This window comes from Impatiens glandulifera, chromosome 7 (genome assembly GCF_907164915.1).
Source record: "Impatiens glandulifera chromosome 7, dImpGla2.1, whole genome shotgun sequence".
In the NCBI taxonomy this organism is placed as follows: domain Eukaryota; kingdom Viridiplantae; phylum Streptophyta; class Magnoliopsida; order Ericales; family Balsaminaceae; genus Impatiens; species Impatiens glandulifera.
The window spans coordinates 17,678,138-17,690,354 of record NC_061868.1 but is presented as its reverse complement, the minus strand read 5'-3'; the positions used below and the strand labels follow the sequence as shown (position 1 = coordinate 17,690,354).

Sequence of the window (12,217 nt, the reverse complement as noted above, 5' to 3'; positions counted from 1 at the left end):
ATTGTTGTTACAATATTTTAAATAACGCAAAAACTTAGAAGCATGACTAAGACCAAAATAATAATCGTTCAAAACTAAGACGTTATACAACCGATTTTCAAAAGTCAAATTTATAAGTGGAGACCGTTTTTAAAAGGGGTACAGAGGATGAAGCGCAAAAGTATTTTCCTGAGTATCACCAAACTTTGAGCCAAAACGAAACTCTGGTGAAAAATACGTTTGTACACGTTCACATTTTATTGATTTTTCGAAAATCATTTGACTACTACGTCTTCAAATAAAAAATCGTTAAATTAATTATTTTTAATTAATTTTAAACAACAAATTTCATAAAAATCAAATTGTTGTTTGATTATCACAAATCCTTGTATTATTTATATTTGAACAAAATTAATTATCTTTATTATTAATTTGAAATAGCAAAGGGAAAAAGCACTGAGGAACACTATGACTGGAAAGACGCTATGAAAAATGTCGAACGAGCAATCATCCCACTAAGCGTCAAACTACCAGCCCTATCCATATACATTGGAAAAAGCGATTCATCTATTTTTTTAAGATGTATATGTCTACGAATGACCCCATTGTGACTCGAAGAGCTGACAATGCTCCACTTATTTCCCCAATACCTCGATGATGCCTCCCTACGTTGGTACCACCAGAAAAATAAAGTATATCTGCAAACCACCGAGGAACTGACTACAACGTTCATAAAATGCTTCTCCATGCATTTCAACCTCAATTGAACAGAAAATAGATTGAAGAATATCAAACAATGATAAATGAGAAATTCGTTATGTTCAACGAAAGATAGAAATCTGTCGCCGAGGTAATTGATTCCCTCCCGAGCAAACAGCGACATATAGACATGATATTGGAAAGCATTAACAGACGATATTCTGTTCGATTCGCCGTCAAAACTTCCAAAACATGAAAAAAAATTACTGAGACCGACAATAATATTGATGATGCAATCGAAAAAGAAAGGAAAGAGAGAAAAGCGATCAAAGCTTCCCCACCTCCTAGTCGTTTCCCAAGAAAAAAGATAGAAATACACCAGGTAACGATTGTCTAGAAGGAACACTCTCCTCAATAAGCGAGTCTAAATAAGCCTCCACATGCTAAGATATTCATCACAACTCCTACTAAACCAACACCTCTAAAGGCATCAAGAGCCCAAAGACCTTCGACAACCTAGGGATGCCTCTAAGTGAGGTCATGAAGATTCTTCAGGAAAACAATATCATCAAACCTCCTCAAATATAATCGAAGATGGATTTCTCGAGGCAGTGGAATATCCTACCTAGATTACTAACGTAGTCCCCGTTCTAAAGAAAGACAAGAAAATATGCATTTACGTAAATGATTGGATTCTAAATAAGGCCAGCCGTAAATATTACTTCCCGCTACCACACATCGACATACTAGTCGATCATGCTTCCAGTCATTAATTGCTTTCATTCATGGACGAATTTTCAGAATACAACTAAATACTGATGGCCCCACAAAACAAGGAAAAGACTATGTTCATAACAGAAGTAATAACCTTCTACTATCGTGACATTTCTTTCGGTCTTAAGAACGTGGGAGTCACATATCAAAGAACAACCACCATGATCCTCCATGACGTGATCTACAAGGAAGTGTAAAAATATGTCGACGACATGACCATCAAATCAAAGGATAGGCAAGGACACGCCAAAAACCTCAAGAAATTCCTATAACGAATAAGGAAATATCAGCTAAGATTCAATCAAAGAATTGTACCTTCAGAGTCACAGTTGATAAAATGCTCAGTTTCTAAATCACATAGAGGGGAATCAAAACTGACTCCTCTAAGATTGAAGCAATCACGACTATACCGTTCCCTCGAAATGAAAGATAGGTCCGAGGGTTTTTGGGAAAAATCTAATAAATTAGTCGATTTGTCAGTAAGATTACTATGACATGCGATCCGCTGTTTAAGCTGCTGAAGAAAGACCAAAAGTTTGTATGGGATGAGAAGTGTCAACAAACTTTAGACAGATTAAAGAATTATTTAAAATCCCCTACCATACTCATGTCGCCCAAAGCCGACATACCTCTCATCTACTATAACATACACATCCATGGGAAGTCTGTTGGCTCAAGAAAATGAGGACAAACTCAAAACAGTTGTGTACTATATATGTAAAAGGATGATTGGATGTGGTCTAAATTACACTCTAGCCGAGAAAATCTGTTGGGCACTTGCATGGGTCATCAAATAAATGAGACACTATATGAAAGCCCACCCCCATTAAGTTGGTATCAAGACTGGATCCAATCCACTTATTTTCTAACAATCTCTTTTGTCACCTAGGCTAATCTAATGGATGATGATGTTCTCCGAATACGATATAGCCTATACATTAGAGAAGTCTATCAAAGGAAGCGTTAGTCAAAATAATTTGACCCAACAAATACTTAATCCTTAATTGTTTATGACCAATAACTAATAAGATTATTTTTAAAATTATTTTTAAAGTTTCATAACTCTTATATCAAAATTTTGCACCAATAAAAATTCAACAAGAATGGTTAGACTCACTAAAACACAATAGCAATAGTGATCCATTATAGTGCTGCAAATGAGTAAAGTCGCCCGTGAACCGTTCGGTTAATGTTTGACTTGAGCTTGATTTTTACCGGGTTCGAGTCGAGCTCGATTTGACTCGTTTAATATTCGAGACGAACTCGAACTCATATAATGTTTGCTAGATGGTTTGTCGAACTTTTTCGAGTCTCCTAATATATAATTTTATTTTATTTTATATTAAATTTAAAATTTAAAACAAATTTTTTTCTCTTTCTCCAAATCCATATGAAGGCTCACAATCTCTAAAGTAAACTTTAATTCCTAATTTATAGTCATATTCTATATTTTACGACTCATCAATTTCTTCTTTTTTTTCTTTTGTCTTCACCATCTCTTTCACTTTTCATCTCTTTTTCTTTAGTTTTCATCTTTTTTTCTTCAGTCATCACAATTTCTTTCACTCTTCATTTTTTTTTCTTCTTCGATCTTCACCTCTCATTTCTTCTTCACTATTTGGTTGGTAAGTCTTGTTCATACTTTATTCATGTATTAGGAGAAATTTATGCTTTTATAGATAGGGTTATATGAATATATACAAAAAAAAATTATTAATTTTTAATTTATGTCAAAATATGATTGATTGATGATAAAAAAAACTGTGAACAATATTTTATATTTTGATATAATAACTAGTATAATATATATAATATTAAAAGAAATAAAAAAATGTTAATATAATATATATATATATATAATATATATAATAAATTTATATTATATATAATATTGAAAGAGATAAAAAAAATATATTAGGAAAATATTATGGATATAATAATTAGTATATTATATATAATATTTAAAGAGATAAAAATAGTTAATATTACCTAGGGCTGCAAATGAGTCAAGCCGCTCGTGAGCTGCTCGCGAGCCGCTCGATCAAAGTTCGGCTTGAGCTTGACTTTGATCGAGTTCGAGCCGAGCTCGAGCCGGCTCGTTTAATATTCGAGCCGAACTCGAGCCCATATAATGCTTGCTCGACGGCTTGTCGAGCTTTTTCGAGCCTAATAATATATAATATATTTATTTATTTATTTAATATAAAAAACTTAAAATTTAAAACAATTTTTTTTCTCTCTATTTTCAAAACCCATATAGAAGGCCCATAATCCACATTATTATATTATATTGTCATAAAACAAAACCCTAATTTCTAATGTAACAATCATAAGTGACTCTTCATCTCTTTTTCTTCTTCTTTCTTTCGTATTCATCGTTTCTTCTTCTTTCTCATCTTCACCATTTCTTCTTTATTCTTGTTCTTCCTCTATCTTCACCATTTCTTCTTCTTCTTTCTCCACTATTTCTTCTTCTTTAATCTTCATCATTATTTTCACTGATTCATAATAGGTTAATACATTTTTTTATGTTATCTCTCATCTACACTATTTCTCTCATTCATTCACAAGAAACATACAGGTAAATTAAAATATATTTTCATTTCTACTATAGTTATTGCCCATCCTTTTAAATAACTCTGATTTTTTTTTTGTATTATGAAAAATTTGTGCTTATATAGATCGTTCTCTATATGGAAAAACACTATTATATATATTATTTGTTCATAGATCTATATGGAAAAATTTTATTATATATATTAATAGTGTTCATAGATCTATATAGAAAAATATTTTTAATATATATTGATCATAGATCTATATAGAAAAACACTATTATGGTAAACAATATTATATTATATTATATTATATATTGAAATATTAATATATTATATATAATAAAAGATAAAAAAAAAATGTTAGTATATATTTTGTATATATTATGAAGAGATAAAAAAGGTTAGTATATATTATATATAATATGTTGTGAGAAAAAATGAATTTATAATATTAATAATATATTGTAATATATAAATAAATTAATAGATTCTTTTTATAAATAAGTCAATAAATTCTTGTTATATTTGTATCCCAAATAATTTAATTATATATAATAATATTTAATAAAAAATAGGCTGAATTTGTTTTTGTTCGTATCTACCCTTAAACCTTAAAGTAAGTTAAATTTTAGTTATTTCTTTTAACATGTATTTTTTATATTAATTATTTTTTAGTTTAAATGCAGGTAGGTGTACTTGTGCTATGCTTGAAGAACGTGACTTAAAAAATATTAATATATTGAAAGTTCAAATAATTAATATAGTATTGTACTTTAATTTTAGAATTTTATATTTTAGGGAACTAGTAATTGTGGTTGAATGCTTTTTGGATTATTATGAATTGGAATTTTAAATAGTTATAATTTTTTCATATTTTCAATTTTAAATATTATGTTTTAAATGTTGCATATGTATGAAAGTTTGATATTTCATTTTAAAAATAAATTTTAGTTTGAGTTCGAGCTTGAATTCGAGCTTGAGCTTGAGTTTGAGCTCGAACTCGATCTTGAATTCGAGCTTGAGTTCGAGCCGAGCTTATAGGTAAATAGTCGAGTCAAGCTCAAGCTCAAATTTATAAACTCGTTCGAGCTCGAGTTCGAGTCGAGCTAATAAATACTAAATCGAGTCGAGTTCGAGTTCAAGCAAATTCGAGCTCGACTCGGCTCATTTGCAGCCCTAATATTACCTATAATAAAAGTAAATAGTATGTATATAATAATTAGTATGGTAGCGTTTGGTAAGTGGTACAAATTATATAGGGTATAAATTATATAGGGTATAAATTGTAACGATGTATAAATAATATAGGGTGATATAAGTTGTATAGGTTATTGATGTTTAGTGTGAAACTATGAATTATAAGAAATGGTATAAGTTGTATATGGTTTATAATTTTGTGTTTGATATATATATATATATATTATAAGAATGTAATATAACTTGTATAAATATTAATTTAAAATTATTTTTATTATTAATATTATTATTTTTATTTATTTATATTATAAATAATATTGTTTATTATTATTATAAATTATTGTATCGCTATTATTTAATAATTAACATAATTTTAATTAAAATATAAAAAATTAATTATAATATAAATGATAATTTATATTTATTTAATTTAAATATAATTAATAATTGTAATAAAATAAATTAAAATTAAAATATTATTTATAATATAAGTAAATATATAAAATAATAATTAATAAAATTATTGTTATAAAAATAAAAAATATTTTTTAATTAAAATATTGAAATATTTTTAAAATATTTATATTAAAAATGATTATTTATAATAAAATATTAAAATTAAATAAAATATATTTATATATTATATAATAATTATTATATATTATTAATAAAGAGTATAATGAGAAATTAAAAATTAAATGATATATATAAAATTAATGTTATACTTAGGAAGGATCAGTTATTATTTTATACTAAATATGAAGTATAAATTATATAGGGTATAAATTAATACCAATAGTAAAAATATAAAAAAACACCCTATTAAAACACTAAAACATTATTGATATAATTTATACTATACCAATATATAATATTAAGATAAAGAAAAAAAAAAGTAATTTTAGTATTAGAATTTTCTTTATTTGTTATTTACTAAATTAAATTTTAGTTATTTATTTTAATATATATATTTTATATTAATTATTTTTAAGTTTAAACATTTCATATTAGTGAACGCATGTACTTAAAAGGATTAATATATTAAATGTTCAAATAATTTATATAGTTTTATTTTTAATTTTAGAATTTTAATTAGTAATTGTGATTTGATGTTAGAAGTATAATGTTTTAGAATTTTGAATAGTTATTATTGTTTTATATTTTCATTTTGAAATATAATATTTAAAATGTTATAAATATTGAATAATTTTGAAAGTTTGATATTTAATTTTAAAAATAAATTTGGTTTGAGTTCGAGATCTTGTTCAAACTCTAGCTCGAAATTTTAATTTAGTTCAAACATTTTGAGTCAAGTTTGTAGGTAAATAATCGAGTCGAGCTCGAATTTTAATTTATAAACTCGATCGAGCTATAGTTCGAGCTAATAAATATTTAATCGATTCGAGCTTGAGCTAACTTAAATCCGCTCGGCTCATTTTCAGTCCTCATATGTACTACATAATTGGATTAACGTGCTTTTTATCGAATGTTTACTTTTTATTTAATATTCATAATATTTTATTTTTAAATTATTTAAATCTTTTTAGAAAAAAAAATAAAGACTAATCAAAGTGTAAATTTTCAATTAATGAGTAGAATGCTCCAATTTCATTCTCATTTCAACTACACATGGTATTTGTTCATCAACTAAGAAATTCATCTAACTGAAAAGGTCGAGAAATCTCATGAATTACAAACTCATCACACAAATAAACATCACCTCTAATGATCTCCACTTCGTTTAAAGCCAAAACTGTCGCCGTCTCGACGTTTTCAGTCACGGTCATGTTATGCGATCGAAGCAGGGTAAAGAGAGATGATTTCTCCGGCAACAAACCCATTTCCTTCTCAGTCAATCTCACTGGTAAAATATGAAATCTTACAATTCTATCCAACAACGAAGGAGAAGCCGCCACAAAAGAGAAACTTGTAGGAACAAGAACCGTTACTGAACTCAAACCAGAGTAGTCTCGAACAATCCCAGGAAGAACAGAATGCAACCCAATTGCAAATGAAACGAATCCATTCGAACCCAGTAATCGAACTATCCGTTCCCAGTTGATCTTCGGTTTAGAATCTGAAACATTACTTTCACAAGTGGGTGATCGTCGAAAGCTCCGATCTTCATTTTCCGGCAAATAAAAAGCTCCAAGAATTCCATGAATCGAGATGGAATCTCCAAGAAACAAATCCGGATGCGAAATCGAGACATTGTTAATCTCGATTGAACCCTTTCCTGTATCAATTTTAGTAACCGCAACGTTCTTCGATTCGAGAAGCGTCGGCAAGCAAGAATTCTTCTTCATCTTGAGTAGATCCTTCATGGGGAGATTAGAAGGAGAAGCGTGGTATCGCAAAAGCTGTTTGAGGACAGTAGGATATAGAGAGAAACTAGAGATGATAGCGTCATCGACGGCGAAAATGGTGGTTTCCGGCGATATGAGTAAGAGCTCCGGGTAAACATTAAGGAGAGTAGCTATATTAGAGAATCCTTTACGGCGAAGAGAGAGAGATGCATTGAGAGATAGTGTATTATTGAGAATGAATCTGTTGGGAGCAATTGCTTTGTTTGTATTTGGACGAAACGATGAGGAGATGGAAATCACAGCGAGGGTTAGTGAAATCACGAAATAGATTGGACAGTGCCACCAATGTGAACAAGAAGGTTCAGTCGCCATTAAAGCCAGAACAGAAGAACAGCCAAGAAGATGAGAGAGAAATATAAGAGAAAATTCGCAGAATCTTGCTATAAATATATATATATCAAAAATATTTACAATAACGTAAAAATAAAAAGTAATTTGAGGGAAAATCTTTTAACTATTGTCTTCGTTTGATTGGCGTCTGGTAACCCGTAAATAAGAATAAACGGCAAAGAATAAGGCGGTGAATAGGCCACCAAGGATAACGCCGCCTCCAGCCACCGACTTGTCTGAGGAGTGATGTTTATTCATTCGTCTATTGGTCGTTTCTGGTCCAGCCGCAGCCGCAGACGCCACCGGACCCTCTCCCTCTGCTATTGTTTGAATATCATTTAACTGATCCTCCGGCGAGTCATTGGCGGTTCTGATGGCGGTTGATTGAATTAGAAAGATTTGAACTAGTAATAATAAGCAAAGAAGCAGAAATTGGATGTTAGCCATTTGATTTGAAACAATGTATTGAACGGATTTCTATATTCGATGTGATCTGAGCTTAATGGGTATATTATATATAGAGATAGATGGTGAGGAAGAGAGAGAACCGGAGATTTTAGTAAAGGTCGGTGGGCCTCTTAGACAGTGTGTGCACAGAAGAAAGAGAGAGAGAGTTATTTTCCTGTGAGAGTGGAGAAGAGAAAGGGCAAGACCTTTTTCTAAGATGTCATTAATTCTTAAATTAAATTCAATAAAATATAAATTATAAAAAGTGAATGATGAAATAAAAAATATTAATATATAAATAATGAAGGCAACAAACAAAGAAAAAGATATATATATATATATATAATTAATATTATGTAATAAAAAAAGTTAATTCAATTATAATTCAATATTATTTTATTTTATTTAACAAATTAATTATATAATTAATTTATTACTAAAATATTAAAATAATTATTTTATTATTATAAATTAAGAGAAATGATTAAGAGATGGAATTTAAGGGAGGGAAGATGTGGCCCAATTTGATTATCCAAAAAAATAACGAAATTTCTCTTTTTTCTCTTATCTTCTCTCCTCACCTTTTATGCTTTTTTCAATCAGTGATGTAATGACACATCATTCTCTTACTCAAATTCTCTATCTCTATCACTCTTCATAAATTAATATATTCTACATATATTTATTAAATAATTACTTTTCAAAATCAACTTAATCAATCTTTTTTAAAAATTCAAAATTTATTTAAATATATACCCCCAACAAACAAGATCTAAGGATATATTTATTTATTTAAACTTAATTTTAAAATAATTAATTAGAATATAAAAATTACTTAATTATTATGATATTTTAAAATATTAAATAATAATTTTATCTAAATAAATAATTTTATATAAAATAAAAAATGAGGAGCATGCTTGATTTAGAGTTAATTATTTAGAAATAATCTGATTTTTCTATTTTTGGAAAAAAATAATTTTTTTGATTTAGAACAATATAAGTATAATTCTGATTCTTTTTATTCTGATTTTTGAATTTTTATTTTTTTAATATGTATTTAATCAAATAAGTTCTTTTTTTATAAGAAATTGTTTATATGAATATAATCTTAAATGACTATTTCAAAATAAGCAGTGCAGGAAGGCGCGTTTTTTAAATAGAGAGAAACAGACACAATAGTAAGTATACTAGTTGGCAGTCAGCTGGATGTGGGATACAATTTTTGTTCTTTTTATATTTATATAATAATAACTTATTTAATACAGAAATAGATTGTTTAAGATTTTTAACAAATAATATAAATATTATACAAATTATAATGGAGTATTTTGACATATGAACTATGTTGCAATGTTTAATCCAAATATTATAATATCAAACAACAAAATTTAATACGTTTTTTTTTTTTGTAATGGCTTGATTTGAAAATAATTTTATAAATTAATTTATTTTTATTAGTGAGGGTTAATGTTAAAATAAGTGATTTGTTATATCACTTTTGTTTTAAAGTTAAATATTAGGTAGAGATCTTGAATATTGTAAATAAATGTTTTGAAAGACTAGATGAGAAAACTAAAAGAAAACAATTAAATCCATATAATTAAACCAAATAAATCCAATAATTTTTTATCAGCTAAAATCAATATCCACCATTATACATAATGAGTTTCAAATTTTTATAAACCAAATTAAATAAGCTGGTCCATTATAACTTTTTATCCCACTCATAAGATTAAATGTTTTTAACTGTATATATTATGGGTATACAAATAAATCAGCTCAATTGAACTTAAAAAAATAAAACCACAATGTTTTAATACATTTTTCTTGTATTAATCTAAAATTGTTTCAAAAAACCTTCCATCCATGTTCTTAATGTAAATTAAACTTACACGAATCCACCGACTTACTAATATTTTATATATACATGTAAGGACTTTATTTCTATCTAATAATATGAAAAAAAATAATCCATTAATCGAAATATATTTTTATTTTTATAAATGAAAATGAAAGTAATGCCTTTGACTTTGAAGGTAGCAGAGCCGTTTCAAAATCAGTCAATAACACAAGAGCTTTTCCCAAATTAAAACACTAACAATTAATATAAAATTAGTTTGTTAAGTCTTGGCATAATAATAATAATAATAATAATAATAATAATAATAATAATAATAATAATAATAAAAAAAAAAAAAAATAAAGTGGCTGGGAAAATGACTAATCTTTTGACAATTTTTTTAAGGTTATTTAGATTTTCTGAAGATGGACAATGGGTTATGGGTGCCCATAAACCACCACCACAAATAGTCAAATACTAGTTAGTCCAACATGGGTTATTTGTTGTTATTTGATAAATGTCTTTTTTAATGTAAACATAACATAGTAAATGTTTGAGATGTCTCATTTAAAATTTAAATTATGTCTCCATAATATTAGTTTACAAATAAAAATATGATCAAAACTTAATTCATTATCTCATCATTTACAAAGGTTTTAAGAGCATCTTCGACGCATGATCTGTGCCCGGACAACGTGGAAAAGGGTAGGTCATTGTTTTTTTTCATTTTTTGCACTGTAGGTAAAAGCAAAAAGAGGGCAGTGCCCTCTATGCCGGTCATGCCCTACTCTGACATTTTCATTATTATATAATATAATATACTCTATAATATAGAAATATTAGTTATATATTTAATTATACTATTTTTTCTAGGCATGGCAAAATTCCGGTTCTTGGGGGACCCGAACCGGACCCGAACCGAACCGGACCCGAAGCTGCCCCGAAAAATCAGGTCCATTATTGACCCGAACTTAATGGTTCCGACCCGACGGGTACCCGACCCGACCCGGACCCGAATTTTATATTTGAAGTTCAATTTTTTTTTTTTTTTATCTATCTTATTTTTTTTATCCAATCCATAATTTAATTTTTATTTTTCAAACCATTCATTTCCTTTTAAAATAAGATAAATAAAAATTAATTACTAATCCTATAAAGCTAATACATGATACATCCATTTATTTTAACCAATTACAATTTACAACTAGGAAAAACTCATAATCTCAATATATTGAGAGTACAATTATTATATTTTAAATAAAATATATATTTTATTTTTAACTAATAATTTAATATTTATTTTTACTTTTTAAACTATTTTTTTTACCCTTTTAAAATAAGATAGATAAAAATTAATTTTAAGTAAAAGTAATCATATACACAAATTTAAATAAAGCTAATACATGTTCAATCTATTTGTTCTAATCAATTACTATTTACAACTAAGAAAAACTCATAATCTCAATATATTGGGAGTACAATTATCATATTTTAAGTAACCCATGCTCTTAATATATTAAAATTCAAAAAACAAAATCTAACCCAAACAAAATAATAGATCTCCAAAATGTATTAAATTCAAAAAACTAAATCTAACCCAAACAAAATAATAGATCTCCAAAATATATCAAATTCAAAATACTAGATCTACCCAAACAAAATAATATATCTCCAAACTATATCAAATTCAAAATACATTTTCTCCAAATTATATCAAATTTTGAAATCTTCATTCTTCAATCCTCTCCTCAACGTCATCTACATCTGTAAAAATTCAAAAATAATTAGCTAAAAATATTTACAAATTATGATCGCAAATGATAAAATTATACCAAAATCTTTATCGCAATCTAGGTCCAAATCTATATCAGCGTCCATGAATGATGTTTCATTTGGAGGTTCACCTACATATTATTAATAAAAAAAATTGAATAATAATAAGAAAAGAGAATAAGAACTTTATTGTTTTTCAATATATTATTAACAATACCTGATAACCAACTTTTTGCACACATAAGAGCCTC

The 12,217-nt window shown here is 27.4% G+C and overlaps 1 protein-coding gene across 1 annotated transcript; it reads right to left on the bottom strand.

Moving 5' to 3' along the window:
- Window positions 1-6,798: 6,798 nt before the first annotated feature.
- LOC124946041 (fasciclin-like arabinogalactan protein 21) lies at window positions 6,799-8,217 on the bottom strand. Its single transcript, XM_047486596.1, has one exon. The coding sequence runs from the start codon at window positions 7,883-7,885 to the stop codon at window positions 6,851-6,853; it is 1,035 nt and encodes a 344-aa protein (XP_047342552.1). The 5' UTR covers window positions 7,886-8,217; the 3' UTR covers window positions 6,799-6,850.
- Window positions 8,218-12,217: the final 4,000 nt, after the last annotated feature.

Coding starts and splice junctions, on each gene's coding strand:
- LOC124946041 (XM_047486596.1), bottom strand. CDS start 7,885: ATGGCGACTGAACCTTCTTGTTCACATTGGTGGCACTGTCCAATCTAT.